The sequence below is a fragment of the Emydura macquarii genome, unplaced genomic scaffold (genome assembly GCF_026122565.2).
Source record: "Emydura macquarii macquarii isolate MOO-44397 ecotype Brisbane River unplaced genomic scaffold, CSIRO-AGI_Emac_v2 contig_1043, whole genome shotgun sequence".
Lineage (NCBI taxonomy): Eukaryota > Metazoa > Chordata > Testudines > Chelidae > Emydura > Emydura macquarii.
In genome coordinates, this window is record NW_027131180.1 from 13,853,004 (window position 1) to 13,874,115 (window position 21,112).

The 21,112-nt window shown below is 42.2% G+C and overlaps 1 protein-coding gene across 3 annotated transcripts in view; it reads right to left on the bottom strand.

The window, feature by feature from the left end:
* Positions 1-7,664: 7,664 nt before the first annotated feature.
* LOC137150997 (amine oxidase [flavin-containing] B-like) overlaps positions 7,665-21,112 on the bottom strand; it is a 72,647-nt gene continuing 59,199 nt past the window's right edge. For all 3 annotated transcript variants that reach the window (XM_067545152.1, XM_067545153.1, XM_067545154.1), the window contains exons 11-15: positions 20,860-20,917; positions 19,563-19,660; positions 18,296-18,407; positions 16,458-16,520; positions 7,665-15,602 (exon numbers count right to left, since the gene is read on the bottom strand). In XM_067545152.1, coding sequence (XP_067401253.1) covers positions 15,447-15,602; positions 16,458-16,520; positions 18,296-18,407; positions 19,563-19,660; positions 20,860-20,917 — 487 coding nt within the window. In that variant the 3' untranslated portion in view covers positions 7,665-15,446. The remainder of the gene's footprint in view (positions 15,603-16,457; positions 16,521-18,295; positions 18,408-19,562; positions 19,661-20,859; positions 20,918-21,112) is intronic.

Below are 21,112 nucleotides of genomic sequence, written 5' to 3' on the forward strand. Positions count from 1 at the left end.
CAGGGTCGGGCCTGGAGCTGAAGCTCTGGGGCCTGGGGCCAGGGCTGTGAATGGGGCTGTGAGCCAGGGCCACAGGATCTGAGGCCAGCAATGGGGCTGGGTGCCAGGGGCCGGGTCCTGGGTCGCGAGCCACGGCCAGGAGCCGGTGCTGGCCAGGAGCAGGGCCCGGGCTCCGGCCAAGAGCAGAGCTTGGGTGTAGGACGTGGCCAGGTGTGAGGCGCGGGGCCTGGGACACGGCCAGGCACAGGGCTCAGGACTGCAACCGGGAGCCGAAGCTGGGGCTGCAGCTGCGGGGGGATGGGGCCATTGTGGAGATGGCAGAAGAGATTGCACCTCTCGTGGGTTGGCCTAGGTCCCATCATGCCCCCCCCCCCCGGGGGGGGAGGGGAATGTGCCCCACAGTTTGGGGAACACTGTTCTAGGTGTTTGCAAATTGATTGCTTAATTATTTGCTCCATTATCTTTCGAGGAACTGAAGGTAAAGTGACTTGTCTATAATTCCCCGGGTTGTCTTTATATCCCTTTTTTCTAGAGTGGTACTATATTTGCCCTTTTCTAGTCCTCTGGAATCTCTCCCATCTTCCATGCCTTTTCAAAGCTAATCGCTAATTGCTCAGATATCAGATTTCAGTCGGCTCCTTGAGTATTCTAGGATGCATTTCATCAGGCTCTGGTGACTTGAAGACATCTAACTTTTCTAAGTTATTTTTAACTTTTTATTTCCCTATTTTAGACTCGTAGCCTATCTCATTTTCATTGGCATTCACTATGTTAGAAATTCAATCGCTACTAACCTTTTAAGTGAAAACTGAAACAAAAAAGTCATTTAGCACTTCTGCTATTTGCACATTTTCTGTTCTTGTTTTTACCCCCATTGAGTAACTGGCCTACCCTGTCCTTGGTCTTCCTCTTGCTTCTAATGTATTTGTAGAATGTTTTCTTGTTACCCTTTATGTCTCTATGTGGGCCACACATAGCACCCATAATGTGTTATGTAGGCCGCATCCAATACTATCTGTAGGGCCCTGAGGATGTCACATAGGCCACAGCTGTGTGCTGATTAGGCTGCAAGTGGCCCATGGGCCACAGGTTGAGAACCACTGCTCTAGCTAGTTTAATCTCGTTTTGTGCCTTGGCCTTTCTAATTTTGTCCCCACACACTTCTGTTATTTGTTTGTATTCATTCTTTGTAATTTGATCTAGTTACCACTTTTTGTAGGACTCTTTTTTTGAATTTCAGATCACGCAGAGCTCCTGGTTAAGCCAGGGTGGTCTCTTGCCATACTTCCTGTCTTTCCTACGCAGTGGGATAATTTGCTCTTTTGCCCTTAATAATGTCTCTCTGAAAAACTGCCAACTCTTTTGAACTGTTTTTCCCCTTCGATTTGCTTCCCATGGGATCTTACCTATCAACTCCCTGAGTTTGCTAAAGTCTGCCGTCTTGAAATCCATTATCTTTATTGTGCTGTTTTCTCTCCTACCATTCCTTAGAATCATGAACTCTACCATTTCATGATCACTTTCATCCAAGCTGTTTTCCACTTTCAAATCCTCAACCAGTTCCTCCCTATTTGTCAAAATCAAATCTAGAACAGCCTCTTCCCTAGTAGCTTTTTCCACCTTCTGAAATAAAAAATTGTCTCCATTACATTCCAAGAACTTGTTGGATAGTCTGTGCCCTGCTGTGTTATTTTCCCAACAGATGTCTGGGTAGTTGAAGTCTCCCATCACCGCCAACTCCTGTGATACTTCTGGCCCTCCTGCACATGGCTTCTCCTCCAGAACATGGCATCACTCTGGTCTCTTTCTCCATCTTTCTCCTGCCCAAGCTTCTTGTAAAAAGTAAAATGGCTGGTGAAAGCCCCTTTTCTCATTTAACCACCAGCCCCCGTTGCCATCTCTTTCCCTGATCAGCCTCATCAGGTAATCAAAGTCCCCTACCAGGTGACCTGTTGCTTAGTCACCACCCCCTAGAATTGAGACTTGAAGAACTGATTTTCCCTGCATGGCAGCCATCTCTTTTTTGTCCAAAGGTGCTTCATGTCAAAGGACTATCATCAAAGTTGAACAACCTTCCATTGTTAGCCGTGTGCCACCAAGCCTTGGAATTTTAGTTAAAAATGGAGGTAACGGATTCAGGAAAACAAATACCAGCTTTACAATCAAATTGGAGTATGCAGCTTCATAATGATATATACAGAGAGTTCATAATCTCAAACAGAAGTCATGAACTATAAATAGATTCCCGATATCAGATCCATCTTATATTGTTTAATTTCTGTTGTGCAATACAGACATATGGCCAAGTTCACCATAAATAATAGACTGATAAACCACAAAACTATTGACTCACTTATTAGCATTTTGTTAACTTTTTGTGTCTAAATATTTTATATATTCTCTCTAAACTTTATGAATGTTTTCCATGCTGTGCTCGCTAGCTTTTGATTGAAGTCCATGCGACTCCAGCTTCACTGCTATTGGTACTCGTGCTAGCTAGATCACTGCTACCTCATGTACAGCTACACATGCTGCACTCACACCTCTGATTGCAGTGTAGACATACCCAAATATAGTAAGAGGAAACAAATGGCAGAGAGAGATGGAATGACGTGCTCAAAGTCATCCAGCAGGTCAGGGGCAGATCAAAGAATTTAGCTCCAGGCACCTGTTTCCTATGCCCTCTCTACTAAACCATGTAAGTGTTTTTCTGTAGCCAGGAAACCATGCCAAAAATAAAGTGTGTGTGTGTGTGTGTTTTGGGGGATTTCTGCTGCTGCTGTCATTTTCTATTACCTGGACCCTGGAAGACAAGGACAAAATTAATAAAGCTATATAATAGCAGCAAAAATATACAAGTGATGGGAAAAGAAATTATCTTCAGTTCTGCGGTGGCATTTTTTTTGTTCTTTTTTTCTTTTGTTTCACCTCTTTTCAACTGTACAAATGACAACCTTTCGCTTTGCAAATATTCTATGCTAAAATGATTGTCTTCTGCCTGTAAAAGCCACGTTTTAATTTAGTGGAAAATAGGAAGGGCACATAAATGTGACTACTGTGATTTTTTTTTTTTTTGCACACAGCACCAAAGCTTTACACTATTTATCTTGGCTTTCCTGCCTTTGGTTGTATACACCATTCTGCTCTGTTATTCATAGCACTTCTCTCTTTTTAGTTTCTGTTTTACTTCCTGTTTTCTTACCTCATCTAACACAGGAAGAGTAAGAGATAATGTGTACTAACAGTCATCAAAAGCAGGAGTTTTTTATTATAGTCACCTTGGTCAAAAATACTAGCTAAACCCGGTGCTGTGTAGCTGAATAATAAAAGGCAGAGCCTAGAATTCAAAAGGGATTGTGCTTTATATGCTAGTCACAGCTACAGCAACTGTGACTAAACACTTCTTTCAGACCCACTTCTTTGTCAAAACACTGCACAGCTGAGTCTAACAATGAAATAAAAGTACAGTAGGCGCTTGTTTACAGCAACACCTTGTAAGAGAAACTGCCGCGTACGAGCAACATTTCCCCATGGAGCACTTCCCCTACTGTGAATTGTCCACTAGGTAAAGCAACATAGGCATCGCATAAGAACAAAACTTGTGACGTCACATCCAGGTTTGGGTGTGGTCATGTAGGATTGGGTGTAGGAGACTGGGGGAGGGGCATGTAGGGGCTTTGCCCCACCCCCCCTGCATCTTTCCACTCCCCTCCCGACCCTAGCCCTTCAGCGCAGCTCCAGGGCCCACAGCCCTGCCTGACAGTGCCTGCGTGGAGCATGTGTAGGGGGAGAGTTTTGGGGAGGGTCTGGAAGAGAGGGCTTTCTCAGGAGGGTCCCGGGTTGCAGCAGAGGTGCAGCTGCCAAGTTTCCTCCTCCCTTCCTGAGCATCTGGCTTGTAGGCAGCAGTTTTGCAATGGGGAGTATTGGTGACTCACTCCATCTCGGTTGCCAGTGGCAAGGTGTGCTGTTTTGAAGTGGGGGATCGGGGAATCCCCCTCTTCCCCAGAGCACTGATCTGTCCCCTTCACACCTCCCCCCATCTCCACTGGCTATGAGCCACATCCTCTCCCCACTGCTGCACACGGTGCCCTCCTCACCCATCTATCCCTCGCCCAGGTGGGATATGAAACCTCTCCCCGGCAGGTAGGCTCACTCAGCCATTTTGCTGACTGGGGGCTCCCCAGCCAAACCCAGGGTTCTCCTGCCCCATTCCTCCCAAAATTGGAATGCACCTACCCCGCAACTCATCCCCTTGCAACATGGCTGCCCCACCCCTCCAAAACACACACAACTTTCCATATGCCTTTGGTCAGCTGACACTCCCCATAATAGCAACCGCTGCTTAGAAACGATCTAGCAAAAGGGCACCGATACGTTGCTAGTAATGAGTGTCTACCATACCATGTTCTGGCTAAATGACAATATCACCTTATCAGCTCACAGACAAAACCCTGCAAGGCTGAAAGCTGATTACCAGAATAGTGACCCCTCACCCCAAGAAGACTCCTGTGGGCTAGTTCTCACACCCCCTCCAGTGCGTCCAAAATAATTAACTATATAATTAGAACAAACTGTAGGTGTAACAAAGCAAATTGTTGGAGGTGGGAGACATGGACTGGCATCTTAGGTCCCCAATTCAGAGTTGTGTCTAAGGTGCACTCAATGCAGCATGGGTAAATTGGGGAGGAAAAGGGTAACTGTACACCACTTTTGCAGCCTTTGAGGTCTGGGACCCAAAAGCTGCTGTGCCATCTCTATGCCACCCAAGGATTCTCCTTTACCATCAGAGGAATTCACCTGTAGACAATTAAGCCAGCTTCCCAGCTGCTTTATGCCATTGGAGCAATGTAAAACAGCCAGAATGGAAGTGAGAATCAGGCCCTTCATGTATACTAAATGCACCCTCTTGTGTTTGAGTTACAGAAGCAGAAAGGCATTTCTGCCCGAGTACTCGGCCTCTTACAAAATTCTGATTCTCCCAGTTCCCACTCTGTGCTACTTATTAAAAAAATGCTTAGGAAATAACATGCTTTCTATTTTAGTTTAATATTTTCAGTACCTTCTGGACTGAACTGGGACGCACAAGCTAAACTAGCTTTCATGCTTGATTTTGTTTAAGCATGATCATGCATTTCAATTGTTTAGAATAATGACTGTGTAATCCAGGGGAACATTTGAATGCTTTAACTCTGCAATGTTAGCTTCCACATCTGAAATTCTAATGTCATTTCTGCTAAGCGCACCACTGCTGTGAAAAGTGTTTTCTTACAACTTAGCGCATATGCAAATTGAAAGCCAACAGCCTGATAGTGACAGGACTGCCTTAGTGCATTATTAATATGCTTAGATTTTCCCCCCCTCTTACCATCAAACTACATCTAAGGTGCAGTGACTAATGACATCAGACATAGTCCTGGCAGATGCACTTGACAAACCTAATCACCCAAAAGTTGGGTATCCTGCTGCATAGCCACTCCCTGGCTCCATTATTTCTTTAACAACTTTTCATTTGTTGGGTGGAAATTGTGTTTGCCGCCCACACATTGAGTTAATATGAAAGTTTCTAAGTAAAGGAAGTTGGCAGTTCTTTGCTCAACTTCTTCTTGACATAGGTGAGATAAATGAGTCACCCTTTGCAAAAATAAGTATCTGCTCATCTGCAATGAAATGACACTGATGACTAAGGGATAAGGGCCTAATGCTCAGTGAAATGCCGTGGGAATTGGGTGTCTCTCTTCCTCAGGTCCCTTTGAAAATCCCAGGCGTGATTCGGGACAGATCTGAGGAACAAGAAGTTACTAAAGCACAGTTGTGACAGATCTTCCCATCGGCGTTACAAGAAAGATTTTAAGAGCGTCTGAAGGGCCCAGCGGGACGGCTCCGAGACCACTAAACAGTGCTGTGCCGAGAGGGGGGCCAAGGCCCCGGGCGCCGGTCTAGGGGGGTCGCCAGGCTGACCCTCCAAGACGCGCAGGAAGCGGGGGGCGCACAGAACCTCCTGCGCCCCCCGTCCTCTGTGAAGGACTAGGCCGGAGCGCACTTACCCACCGCTGCAGCTCCGCCGCCGGCTCAGCTGGGGCAGCCTCGCCCCCTGGCCTGGGGGCGTGGCCGGGCAGGCCAGTCACGACGCGGCGGGGGGGCGTGCGGGAGCAGAAGCGGGAGCAGCTGCAACTCAGCCTCCTGCGGCCCCAACCCTCCGCCCGTCGCGAAGGGCCGACCCCCGCGTCCCTCCCCTCCCCCGAGGCCGGGGGGTGAGGCCGCCCCCCGCATCCGAGCCGGCGCCAGGCGGTGGGGCTGCAGCGGGAGAGGCGGGCGCGGCGCAGCGCAGGTCTTAGATCAAAGTTTCCCAAAGCCAGGTCTGCTGAGTACTTGTTAGTGGTCCACAGACTGGTTCTCCTTGCTCCCAGTCCGAAACTGGACTTCACAAACATTTCAAGTTAAGCAGACGAATGAGGCTTTGCAGGATCCGCCCCACGGCTCTCCCATGGCTCTCTAAGTGCTTGGTTCAAAAGCCTTTGAACTCCATGGACAGTCACCCATTGCCTTCAGTGGTCTTTTACTTATGGCCTCCATGCGTCTCTGTCCCATGTTTTGGTTTGCCTGGTTTGCTTGCTCTAAAACTACAGGCCAGTTTCGCTTCTCATTTACCCAGCTTTTACACTGCTCTAATTCCACTTGCTTCAGCGTAATTAATCCTGACTAAGAACAGAATTAGCCCCTACATGTTTGAGGAATTTACTTAGAAGAAGTAACTTTGGAAGACTGGTATCATTATGACCAGCACAATGGAAGATCACCTTCATTTTCATGCTCAGGATCAATTTATAGATGCCTTCATTAGCAAAATGTACAAAACATGCAGATGGTCCAGCTTCCCCACAACCCTGAGAAGGCTCATTAATTGGTTTCACAGGAAATGGATTGATATTAGTTAGCTTACTGCTGATGCCATGCAAAATAGCATTCTACTGTAGCATTCTACTGCATTCTACTGTACAGCCCTGCGGGACCCCACCTGCAGCCATAATAGTGGAAGCGGGTAAAATGTACTTTGTTGCGGGTGGGATTGGGTGGCCAAAAGAAAACCAGACTGCGGTAGTTTGCAGAAAAAACACTATATCTCTCATCAGTTTGGTCCTTTAATCAAAGTCAGGTAAATCAAGCACAGGATGGAGACTCACGACACCTTTCCCAGCTTTCCCACCAACCTGCTCTGTGACCTTGTGCAAGTCATTTCACCTCTCTCTGCCTTGCTTTCTCCTAAGTCCCTTCTATGTATTGTCTATTTAGACTGGAAGCACTTTGGAGCAAGGACTGCCTCTTACCATGTGCAAAATAGAGCCCTGATTTCAGGAGGACTCTCTAAACCCAGCCATAACAATAAAATAATGAATAATAAGAATAACTATTTGAAATATTCCTAGGAATTTTTGACCATTTCATGTTAGCATTTAGCATTTAATGCTAAACAATAGGTCGCCTCAATTTCAGAGAAAGTCTTCTTCGTATGCTATTTTCTGCTCTACATGGCTGCATTTTGTTAGAAAGGTTAACGGTTCTCACAGATGTTAGTATGAAATATTGTGTTACCACAAAGTAATAATCAAGATCACACACAGATCAAGAGCAGAGATTTGGATTCACAGAAGAAACACGCACACAAGTTTGACATGAACAATATTTATTGATTCTAGATTACGTTTCAAAAAAAGATTCACAGCTGTTATATAAAAAAAACTAAAGAGCCTATTGAAAAAGGAACTTAAGAAGGGAACCGAGACAGCCACCACAGAGGCACTTTAGAAAATGCTACAGTTAGATAAGGCACAAATGAATCACGTGCACAGAATCCATATTCCTGTAAAGTGAAGTCACTTTTTTTTTCAAGACATAAAGACGGACACCACTAACACGGTCTTGCACGTGACCACACAAGACAAACTATAAACTGTGAAAACTATTTGACTGTGGGGATACTCTGAAAACAAAATCACTTTGGCTATTTCGTTTTATTTGCTTTGGGGAGAGGGTTGCAGAATCAAGATGGTCTTGAGGTGGCGATGCTGGAGGGAATGTTACTCTGTTTAATGCAGGTCCGGTATATTTTGTGGGCATCATAATGTATATTTTAACTGCACTGTTGGTTGTTGCCTAGAGGTACTGGCACTTTTGCCGTGATTTCTTTCCAACTCCCTTTGGAGCACAAATATTCTGTGGGATATACAGTCTTTCTTCCTCCGATGTAAATATTTGCTTTCATCTCGGAAAATCAAATGGTAAGAATTTTGGACCTTTATAATTCCTGCCTTACTTAACATCACTGTCCTATTTAGGAAATACCTAGATTAGTTTAATGAAACTCACTAGTTTGTCCTCCAGCTTTTAGGCTATAATTCAGGAAAACACTTGCTTAACCTTAACCACTTGCTTAAGTGCTATCTTGAATAGGGTGCTTTCTTGAATCGGGGTCTGTGTTGGGAAGTAAGGAACCAGTTACAGAACTAACATCTTGTGCTTTTTCTCACGGTTCACTCTATTGTACTGTTGAGTAACATGTATGATTGGCTTTTAATTTTATTACTACCAAATACTATGGTTGTCATGAACAGATTTTCATATCATGTTTTGACACTAGTTACATTAATACATAGTTATAGATACTGTATACAAACAAGTACACTTCCTTTTAAAACAGACCCTAAGATCATCAAAATATACATGAGAATACAAATTATGACCATCACAGTTTATACAATACATTTTACTGAATCAGTACAGTGCAGGATTTCTCATGGGGGGCATAGTTCCCATTAGACAAGTCAATCAATTAAGAATACTATACTGATAATCTGGTTTCAAACCTGATTCTCAAATTTCTTTCCTTTAACAGTCAGTTAGAATGAATGCAAAGAGGTAATTTAGTGTTAAGTTCCTTCTATGCGTGTAAAGGGGGATGGATTCTGTAACCACATCTGATAAATTTATTTATGAGATCATGATGTGCATACATACAGAATGTCACTTTTTATTTTATCCATAAAATATTTAATAAACAAAAGGACAACTGACTGCACTTATCTTTAAGCACATAATGTCCTTAGGCTGCAAAACTTATTCATAACAAGTAGAATTTGTAGGGGCAATTAATTAATTAATACATTTCAAAAGCATGAGACCTCTGAGTGTGAAAAAAAAAACCAAAAAAAAAAAAAACCCACTAAAAAACTTCAGGTGTTTACTCAAATATTTCATTCCAAACACCATAAATCTGCAAAACTGGGCTGAAAATCTCATGGGATCCAGTTTTATCATGAAATATCAAGTGCGTCCTACTTTTGGTTGAGCCAGAAGGATCAGGAGAATTGCCTTTCTTCTAGTATTTCCATTTCCACTAACCATTGGAACCAACAATTTAAGAGCAGTGAAAAGTAATTCTTTTAAAAAAGTTAATCATGCTCATGAAAAGTCAGAGCTAGGTTGAACTGCAAGTGGATAGTTCAGACAAGTTCTAATTTTATCCAAATCAGTTCTCCCTCACTTGACTGCTATGTTTCTATGAGACACAGCACACACTGGTTTGACTGGAAAATGTCTAGCAGATGCATGAGAAAAAGTTGGATACAATTTTGGACATGAAAAACACAAGGAGCCTAAACACCTTTGTCAAGAAAATCACTCATGCCTAGTGAGACTGACCTTCTTTGTAAAGCACTTTGAGATCAAAGAATGGGGCACTTTTATTATTATTCCACAACTGTAGCAGAACCGTGTGTGTTAAGTATCTTTTCACTGTTAAACTTATAAGTATCAGGCCATGATTTTTAAAAATGGGTGCCTAAGTAAGGCTTGTTTGTCTATATTTAGGCCCCTACATAAGTGGTCTGATTTTTGAAAGTGCTGAGCATCCAACGACTCTCTTAAAAAAAAATCTTAGCTTTCAGTTACTAATCAGTTTAGTAAACAAAGTACAACTGGGGTTAGTCTTGTTCAGAATGTGTAACATTGAACAGAAGCTATTTAAATTAAACTGCTCTCATTGGTATAATTTTCTCTTCTACTTGCTGTGTCTGCAAGGCTCACATTGCTCAGCTCCTCTTACAGTGCTGTCCCTTTTAGGGAAAAAAATCTTCCAGGGAGCTGCCTGTGAGCCGGAGTTGGACTGCCAACTTTAGGGAGGGGAGAAAGAGAGAGACTGTGATATGACTAAATGCTTTAGAGGCACTGAAAAGAGGGTTGCTAGTCTCCTGAAACATGACAGACTAGCGAATAGAATAGCTGTTAAAAGCCAAGAAGAAAAACCAGCCTTGCTTTCTGCTGTACTTTCCAAGGAGTCTGACTGTCAAGAATGAAAAAACAGGCCAGTGCGCCCAGGTAAAGCAACTCTGAAAGTAAAAGTAGGCACAGCCAGCAAAAAGTATCATTTTGGTAGATGATATGGTTTGGCACTCAGTATCCCCATCACTCTCCGGAGACATGAAGTGTTCAGAGGAGGGTAGTCATGGGATAGGATACAAACTCAGCTACAAAAATAGGTCTTAGAAGAACCCTATCTAACTGCTTCTCTGTGTGATACAGTGAGAAAGATCACATCTACTATACTGTACCCAGTTCCACTGACTTCAAGATCTTCATGTCTGAAGAGTTCTCCTATCTAGTTTAAAGATATGAGAACACACACTTGTGATAAAATCCAAACTGCTGCTACAAGAAGCTTTCTGCCTGGCGCATCCAATTCAAAGACACAGAATGAAATCTAGGAGCCAGATTCTGATAGCCTGACTCACAACAACAACAACTCCATGAGTAGTTCAATGTGTTTCTTTCAGTGGGACCACTTAGGGAATAAAGTACTATTCAACATGAGCAGGGCCATCAGACTCCGGCCTTGAAGATGTACATGAAGCTGATTATGCAGTTTCTATGCCTAATGTCTATCCCAGCTGCTGATTGTGATAATTGGTTTCTTGCCTCACTCCATGTTTTATTACAGTGGAATTTCAGTTAGTTTAAATCAGTATCCACTGGAGTGGAAACTGAAAATAGGCTCAAAATAGTTCCCTCTTCCTAAACAGTTCAGATCCCTTAGAATTCTATGTGCGCTGGACCAAATTGTGCTCTCAAATACACCTATGACTTCCTATTGAGGTTGCAGAGGTGTAAAAGGAGAGGAGAATTTGGTGCTATGTACTCTGGGACCCTGTCTACACTTATCTCCGAGATTCAGCAGCAGTCAACGGGAAAATACTTGCGTAACTCCCGTCGACTTCTCTGCTTCTGTTCTGCACACCGTCTTCACTGCACTGCACCGACAGGAACCACATTCCCGTCGATGCAGCGCTATGCCACTTGTGAAGGTGGTCTTAGTACGTCGATTTCTGGATCGACTGAACGGGTCTTCACTGACCGCTCAGTCGATCCAGAGAAATCAATCTGACAGCGGCGATTTTGCTGCCGTCAGTGTAGCCGTAGCCTGGGTGACAATTATGGCAATGTCCTGTAATGTCCTGGAGAAACTTTACTGAATTAAGTTCAACATTTTTGGAGTTCATTCTATTAAAAATGCAAATGTTTGTGTACTGTTGTGGGGTTGTATGGACCTCCTTTAGCAGGAAGACAGAATTAATGTAATCTCTGGGAGATATCAGGAACTTCAAAGGATTTTGGGGACAATACATATGAAGTGGATTTCCCAGGAAATACTTGGGGGTAAGGAGAATACAAATGACCTACTTCGAATCCATCCTTTTGAAGACGGGGAGGTAAAGCAATTGCACGGGGAGGTAACCAATTGTACACTGATTACCTGCTTCTGAAAACTCCAGTTCAAAGTCCTCCAAACTGCATAAAGGAGGGACTAAACTTTTCATGAGCGTGCTAGATCTGAGTTGAGGCTGTTACGAACTTGAGACTCCTTTGGGCAGTTTGAAGGACTCACTTGCCAGAAATCACATTGAAGACAATTGGGGAGAATCTCTGATAAGCTTATTAGCATTTGTGGAAATTCCTTTATTGGTTTTAATGTTTTCTCTGTAGTACTTTTACCTTAAGAATAAAAATAGGCTTGCATAAGAAGTGCTGTATGGTAACTTACAGCTGTGGATAATCACTCTTTTATTCGCTTTTGTCTACATTAGCACTTTTGTTGGTGAGAGTGTGGAAAAAAACACACCTGACCAACATAAGTTTCACCGACAAAAGTACCAGTGTGGGCAGTGCTATGTCAGCGGGAGATGTTCTCTCGCCCACATAGCTACCACCACTCATTGTTTTAACTATGCCGGCGGGAGAGCTCTTTCCTGCCAGCATAGAGCGGCTACATGGGAGACCTTACTGCAGCGGTACAGCTGTGCCGCTGTCAGGTCTCTAGTGTAGATATGGCCTTAGTCTTTGAAGAGAAAGGAAGCAGGCCTGTTTAGGCAGACTGCCTTGTGCTGGGACTAACTGAAGGTAGGGAACTGTTCACCTTGGAAACAGCCCAGTGAGGAGGGAGAGACTCACATATCCCCCCAAGAAAGGTAATGGCTAGCGGGCAGGCAGCCTGAAAATGGGCACCCTTGCTGAAGGACTAAAAGGAAACAGAGATACAGTTGCCCTGAATTGTAATACTCTATGTATAAGAGACAGCTAATTTTTTATTCTTGTGTACATTGTTTCAAAGGCCCCACAGCAGAGAAGACAGAAGCACCAGCACATGCTTATGCTTTCCAGGGCTCCACTTGATATCTTCATGATTCAGCCCCCTGATCAGTGACCAAGAGCTTGGGGATGTCAGTCAGACTCGCACGGTACAACATTTCTAACCACTGATGTAGAAGTGTTTATTGCATTTAGCATAGCATAGCAATTGACCCTTTTACAGTTAACACACTGCTGAAGAGCTATCCTCCTAATCTTGATTTCAGGGGGGTTGTTTTAAAGATCCTACAAAATCTTGACCAACTAGCTAGATCGTGAAGTCTCCCACCAGCCATATGGATTTGGAACTGACAGTGCAGGATTAGATTAGAATGTTGTTTAGCAGTCTCCCCTGAGCAAGGGACAGTGTGTATGTAGCTGCACTGCCCCAGTAACAGACTTTGAAAGTCCCCTGTTCCAACCCTACTCCAGTGGGAAGTAATCTGCCCCAATCCTTTACCACACACAGATAATTCCCCTCTCTTCGTGCTGCCTCAGATACCTTTCCCATCACTCTTCCACTTTCCCATCCCCATCCTGCACACATGAGCATGAGGGGGAAGAGTGACTCCTCAGAGACCGCTCTCCCTTCTGCACGAAGAGCTGCGATGCAGGCAGCCTGTGCACAGCATTTTATGCCCCCTCATTCCCTTGTGCCAGCAGGCAGGGGAAGTGACAATCTTGTGGTTAATCATTCACACCCTCTCCTCATCAAACTGCGAGCCAAGCAGTGTGAAATAGCATCAAGAGAAGATTTTATGAACAGTAGTTAGCATGGTATTTCATGTAGCATGGAACAGTAGGTTTATATTCATTTGTGTAATGCCAGAAAACCTTCAAGTGAAGTTGAAGAGAAAAGGACAATTGAAAATATTGTAAGTTTGGTAGTTTAGTGTTTCACTTATGTCAGTTTACGCCCGCAGAAAATTTTCTCACAGGACATCAAAAGTTCCCATTATAGGATTGTACATTTCTTGATAGTATGGTTTTCAAAATACACAAAAGGTTAAAACTAGATCTGACTAGAGATGGGGTAGAAAAAAATTGCACTATGTTTTTCTAGCAGGCTGAAGCTCAGGGAGTCACAGACTCAAAAGCTTAAGACAAGATCTCGTCAAAGCATGGCTGACTAACAAGCACAGTTTGGCTGCTCTGACTCTCAGGAAGTAGAAACTTCTTCTTCTTGGAAGCAATTACAATCCAGAAAAGAACTGAGGGACAAGAAGATGACTATATGGCCATGGAAACCATGCTGCTGTCACTCCTACTGAATTCTACTGTCCTGAGCCTTTGGTACATACAAGGATTGGGTACTTCTTACTAAACCAGAGCTTTATAGTGATTTGAAAGCTCTTCCCTTGCCTTACTCTTTTGCAAAAAATAATGAAGTCTGATGCTACTAAAGTGAAGAAGTACAATTCCGTTCTGCTGGAAATTATATTAGAAAGAGCAGAACCACATAAGCTTTCCTCTTAAGTGAAATATGGAGAAGAGGACTGTGAGGCATGTCACATCCTGTATGGCTATAGGTGTGATGAAGAAAACTCTAATAACCATGTTTATAAAAGTGTCCGATTGAGAGTGATATGAATCAAGAAGCAAAGTTGAGCAGGGGTTTTTTGTACAGAAGGACATGAAAGATATCACCCTCGCAATTCCAGCTACACCCATCAACACAACATAAATTCCAAGAAATACAAACTGAAATGTTGTTTGGTGATTTCCATTTATATTTCAAGGGCTAATTGTTGAGAAAAGTTGCAGACATTAGCTCAGATTCTCTGGTTCAGACAAAGTTATTATTTATTATGGCAGTGCCTATTGGCTCCCACTGAGATTCAGATCCCATTGTACTCTACAAAATCAAGGTGCCCCAAAAAGCTTACAATCTAAATAGACAAGAAAAAAGGTGCAGAAAAGAATGTAGTGTAAAGTTACCTCATGATTCCTGCAAGTCTACGGCGGGGGGAGGGCTAATTTGACCCTGACACTACCCATAGCAGCCTCATGGACCAAGGAGGATAAAGGTGCTGTAGAACCACCAAACTGGGGGAATCCTTGGGAGGCACACTTAAGCCAGCTTTTCAGCCACTTTTGTGCCAATGGGACCATAGTCCATAGCATGCAATTGGAAATGTAAAGGGAGGAATTATATTCTTGACAAACTGCGTGAGCAGTTTCATAGTTTGGAACAAAATTTAGACAACAATTTCAAAACTTAGCCTTACATTTTTTGTAAGTGCAGTCTGGACTCTAGATATTTTGGGGAAAAAATACATTAAAAGATCCTCGCCAGCAATTTGCATTAATTCAAAAGTTATTTTAAGCTACAACAGAAGCCTTGTAGATCTCTGGAACATAAGGTTGGGAATACTATGCTAATAACTATGGATGGGTGGTACCTTGAAATGTTCAGAGTTCAGGTCTGGTTCAGATACCAGTGTACAAAAGGCTGGAAATAATGTAAGAACAGCTTTCTCATGGTATTTTGGCATTTTCATTCCCAGATCTGGATAGAAACTCAAAATGAAGTAACACATAGCTGAACATCTCAGAACCTCAAATGATAGTGCTAAAAAAATAGGCCAGTGTGCAGGGGGTTCTTACTTTATCTGAACTCCATCACTCATCCCCGCTCTAAAATTGCATCTCTACTTCCCCCCACCCTCTTTAACAGTCCTGCTCTGCTTTTGGAGACAGATAAGTGCACGTCAAGGAACATTTTGGAAAAAAGAAAACAGCAAATGTGCAGCTTTGTGCTGGCACCTTTCTTAATTTCGAACTAGCAGCCCCTTTTTGTAGGCAAATAGCCCTATAGCAGCCACTGACGTGAAGAAAGTGGAAAATCCAACCAGCCTCAGCAGTCCCGATATAGATGGCAGGTTTCTCTCCCAAAAGGTAGTAGCTATTGGCCTGGCTGGGACATCCTGGATGGGAGAACATTCAACATTAGTGCATGGTCACCTTTGCTATGAAAGGGAGAATATAAATCTTAAGTATATTGCAGCAGAAACAGAGATGGGTTGAATCTGTTTGGGTGTACTTCCTCTTTTAAGTAGAAGTCTATTACATTCAGGCAACATCTGGTACCTTGTTGCTATTAATGCTTATCCCATTATCCCCCTGCTGATGAATCAGGAAACAACCAGAACAGGGTCGATGGCATCTACTTGAGAAAAGAAATTAAACAGGACATGTTTGTTAAGGGCCCCTAAAATCTGAAATTAACATATTTTAAAGAAAGAGACCAAGACTGGCCATTTGCATTCCCTTGTACTCACTTCAATAAAAGGAAGAGCTGTTTAAAAATCAGGAAACATTTTTTTGCCAACATTTACTCAAGTTGTTCCTTGTTTTTCTCATCAAAATTTCAGCAAAAGTTTTTATTCAAATTAAAAAAAATTTCAACCATTAAAGGTGGCTATGAGCAATGAGTATGCCTGAGCTTCAAAGGCTTTCAAATCTACAACAATAAATAGGTTTTGAAGAAATACGAGACCCAAAGCATTCTCATCAACTTAACATAAGCATTGTAAAAGATACCTGAATGGATTTTTAGCCTTATTAAAAGTTGAACTTTCTTTCCTGTACCATCCTGTAAAGAGTATCTAGTCACCCCCTTCCTCTGGATACCTGTCATGTACCCAGTTATCCATGCACAGTTTGGGCGGGCAGTCAAATGGTTATTGTAGCTCTAGTTTATGAAGGTAAAAGCAACACACACTTTATCTCATCATTAATGCCAAAGGAAAGTGGTTTGCAGTAACTGAAGGAAAACTTACAACTGATTCTGGTTCTGGCATCCAGATTTCATCTTCTGAGATTTTCCCCATAGAACACAGTATCTGAAAATAAAGAACTGATCAGTTCCATTCATTCTTTTAAAGGGCAAAACATTTGGCTTTCAGTTTTTGCTTTAAACTGATGCTGCTATAATCAAGATAAGGGCTTAGCAAATAAGAGTGGGTGTATTCAAATTTAACAGAAAATCTGATATTTGCACATCAGATTGCTGGGCGGGGCTGTTATTTACTGAGATACTCCCAGAGAAGCACCTCTTTCCTAAGTGTGTAATCACTCAAGTGTGAGCGGTGCTGCTTGTTCTATGAAAGAAAGATAATGGTTCAGAATTAAGGAGTGGAGGAAGCCTACTTAACTCATTCAGACCCTAACTCAGCAAGGTACTTAGGCACAGCCCTAACTTAGTATGCAAAGTCAGTTAGGCTTAAAATTAAGCACGTGCTTAAATAACTTGCTGAACTGGGCCCTCATATTAACCATGAATCTGTGAGCCACATCCTATAAAATTGACATCGAAGTAGTGCATACAAGACATGTAGATGTAAAACAGGTACATGCAAAATATATAGGAAGCTATTTTTGAAAAACATTGCCCCAATAGGAATAGGAGTGAGGTCATGTGAGAGAGCCTAGAAAAACTATTATATTATATTTATATATATATATATATATATATACATATACACACACACACACAAAATAATTGGTGCCTATTGGTGGGCATGAAAAAGAGGTAGGATTACATGAAATAAGGAGGAGAGTATGACAATTAGGTAAACATTATTTTTTAAAATGTGCATGTTTCCAAAATATAGGGTGACTATCTTAATTTCTTATTACTCTATCCCAGTCCTTCGAAGAGTTAACACCATCTGATGGTGCCGGAGATGGGGTTTCACTTCAGACAGGGTACAAGATGACTGGCAGGTCTATCAGTTAGCACAATTAACAGTGTTATGGGGATAAGTTCTTTAGTATACATCATGCCCAGAACACAACTCTTTTCTGTTGCCCAAACGAAACATCGAATGTTGTCCATCTAACCCCTCTAGCATTATTCTGCCCAGAGGCCTTTGGAGGGTCTTCTTTAATGCTTTCATCACTTGACACACAGCGATATATTCTCGATTACCTCCCACATCTGAGATCCCAAAGCTGACCCCTGAACCAATTATGAAACAAATATGAGATTCCTATTGTTGAACTGTGCTTGCCTGTACAGCAAAATATTTACAAAAATATCTAGGCAAATGGCATTTTTGCATACAATAAGATATATATGTTCCTATGAATCATTATTATTTAGAATCAGCTGAGCAGGAGATCCTAATTTGTTCTGCAGACCCACAGCAGAACTATTGTTCTTGAAAATGAACTTTTGGGCTGATCTTTTCAAAGCTGCCTATGGGATCTGGACACCAGTGTTGCCAATTCTTGTCATTTTATTGCAAGTCTTGTAGTATTTGATGTCTAATTTACAGCTCCAGTTCCTAGAGACACATGATTAGGTAAGAATCTCAGCTTTAAAAAAAATAAATGTTCAGTCCTTATGGTTTCAGAGAAAAGCTTGGAAGTGTGACCTGAGGCTCACAAATTGAACGGCAAATAAAAAGAACCCAATCGTTTTTTAAAAAAATTTAAATCTCATTTTTAATCCAATCTCATGTATTTTGAATGCTTGAGATTGGCAATACTGAATTTTCCTTCACATGAATTCCCCTGGGCATCTAAATCCCCTACATGAAAATCTCAGCCTTGATTTTGTAACACACACTTAAATGTTCTCCTCAGGCAGCATGCCATAGGTGTGGGTCTGTACCTCTCTAGCTGCTCTCTCTCCAGCCTGCACAGCACCCTCCATGTACCCGCTCCATTCTGTAGCCGTCTCTGTGCCAGCAAAGTAGATCCTGCCAATTGGCTGGCGAATGACCCTTTAAAATAGACAAAAATAAGTCGTATCAGCCAAATCAGGAAAGCATGACAAATTTCCTTGGGTAAAAAATAGGAAAAGAGTGCTTTAAATATCAGGCAGCACTAAAAAATTTAGCAATGCAGAAGGCTATTAGGACAGTCAGCCATTCAATTCTTTCCTTGTGTTAGACTCTTTCTGGTGCTCCTTCATGTTTCTAAAGAGTTGGAAAGTATTACTGCAAACCTGCTAATGCTATTTTGGGGTGTGATTCTGGTGGTCATGAAAGTCCAAATGAGATCTAGGTTAAGACCAGGCTTGTTTTCACTTGTTACCATGGCCAAGACTCGAGAGATGAAAGGTGGAGTCACTAGCGCTCTGACCTGCATATTGTGTGCCCCAGAATACCCAAGAAGAAAGAGACAGAGGTTGTTTTTCCTGGGTCATATTGTTTTGCTGGGATCTGCAATAATCCACTTTAAGTTCAGTTCTATCTATTGGAAAAATTAAAGGCACTATATATATATCTCCTAAACCAAGATTTCTTTAGTGCTCTTAGTTATTTTAAAATTGCAGAAATTTACATTTCAAAAGGGTCCAGAGCACTGTACCAAAAATAAATGCACAACTTAATGGCAACAGCCAGGTTGGCCACTGCTGCTTTTTGGGGCCACTCTTGTTTTCATTCAAAAACCTAAACTGGGGAGGCCAATACACAGTGGCACCGTAGTTAATGCATTCTGACCTATCTAAAAATTCACTGAAGTCACTCATGTTCATAAATACTTACAGGAACAGGTCTTTTTACTTGGTTTTTAAAATACCAATAAAAATATATTAAAAGACACCAAGGAAATGGTAACACCAATTCCAAACCTTAGAAGCATTAAAATTTACCAGTTTGGGCACCAAAATAAAACGAAAAACCAACCACAATCTACTCACCTACACTTCCCTATAGTGACTGACGAAAGTGAAAAGATTAATAATGAAACTCAGCCAACAAAATACCCTAATCCAGGGAAGTAAAGCTTTCCAAGGCTGTGTGATGTATTCCTTAACCAATACTCCAGGTATAAAGAAAATCTGTTCAGAGAGGACTTATGGCCCTTATAGAGGATATTTATCCATTCATTCTTATCTTTCTGTTGTTGAGTCCCCTAGCGAGACACTGTACCTTCCAAACTGAGTCATGATCCCCGGAGGGAAGTAAGCTGTGTAGCACCCGCCAGAATACTGCTCCTCACACCAGTTCTTCTCTTCATAATGCACGGGCTGTAAGACAGAGTTAATGAAACTTCAGGAAGGGGGGATACCCCTCAGGATGAAGCTAATAAAAGAACTGAGAAGACAGCAATCATGAATGGCTTCTGATTTGTTGTGGCACTTTACAAATGCCTGGCTAGATGAGCACATTTAACAAGTCTCTTAGTGCAACATGGATCAGACATAAGCCTTAAGTTTAGACACTGCTAGCTTTTTTTTTTAACCAATTAATTTGGACACTGTAGGATTGGATACTCCTAATTCTCTTATTTATGTAGACCAGTGCTTCAGGCTGTAGACATGGAATCAACTTCAGCCCTGGGGTATGCAGCTGTAACTCCCATTGTATTCAGTATAATTGCACCTGCTTACCCCCAGGTTGCCTAAGTCCCACAAAATCACAGCTTTCTTAGGACTGGAAAGAACCCCCCAATAAGCCATCCTTACTAATATACACTACTCAATGTTTGCTCTGTTCTATTCATTCCCTCTGAAGCACCTGGCATTGGTCTCTGTTGGAACACAGGATACTGGGCCTAGTATGGCCCTTCTTCTCTTTTTATACATTGAGTATATGAAGTATGCCACTTTTGTAGCAATACAGTATGTGGGAGTTATGTATAAAATGGCACGCTATTGTGATTCATGTCTAAACATCTCAGCCACCTAAAATTGCCTTCAGTAAGACAAAGCCTGTTTATAAATAAAGCAAACGAGTTTTCAGAAACTGGGAGATCATAGAAACTCTAAGAGCTTACTAGGAAGGGAAAGACAGAAAGAAACGAAAGCAAATGTTGCTATGGGAGGCAGCAATCATGAGACAAAAAGGAACACCATGCAGGGTATGGGCTGGATAGGGAGGCAGGCTGTGCGGCAGCTGAAAACAGCTGAGGTTCATCCTATAATGATAATGAAGGTAACGCTTAGCACTGAGCTTTTAGCAGCTCATTTTAAAAGGAGCCCCTGGGTTTTTAAATGCTTCACAAGAACACATTTTAATCACTCGCAAATGGGACATAAAGTTTGTCAGTATTTTTCATCTCTCTTCTGTACAAACAAATAGGCACGTCCAGAACTCTAAACCCTCTTGAATGTGGGACATAGTGCTGAGAACACTGATTTCACTGATGCTTTCCAACTTCCACTGCACCTCCCAATTATAGTCATGCAACCGACAATATGTGCTATGTTGTAAGTTATGTTCTTACATGTAAGGCTTCCTCTGATCCCAAAACCTTTGCATAGAGCTCACAGATCCTCCTCTTCCTATGGGAGAAATGCAACAAAGATTTAAACACAAGAAAGAAAATAATCTACCGCTGATATGTTCTTATTTTGAGAGAATAAAGATTGTTTTGTGTCTAAATTGGAGGTTCCAGCCCTTTTGGTTTTATTCTAATTACTGAGAATTTGGAGGCCAGGAGTTGTACTTTAGAAATAAATCAATAAAGTTGATCAGGA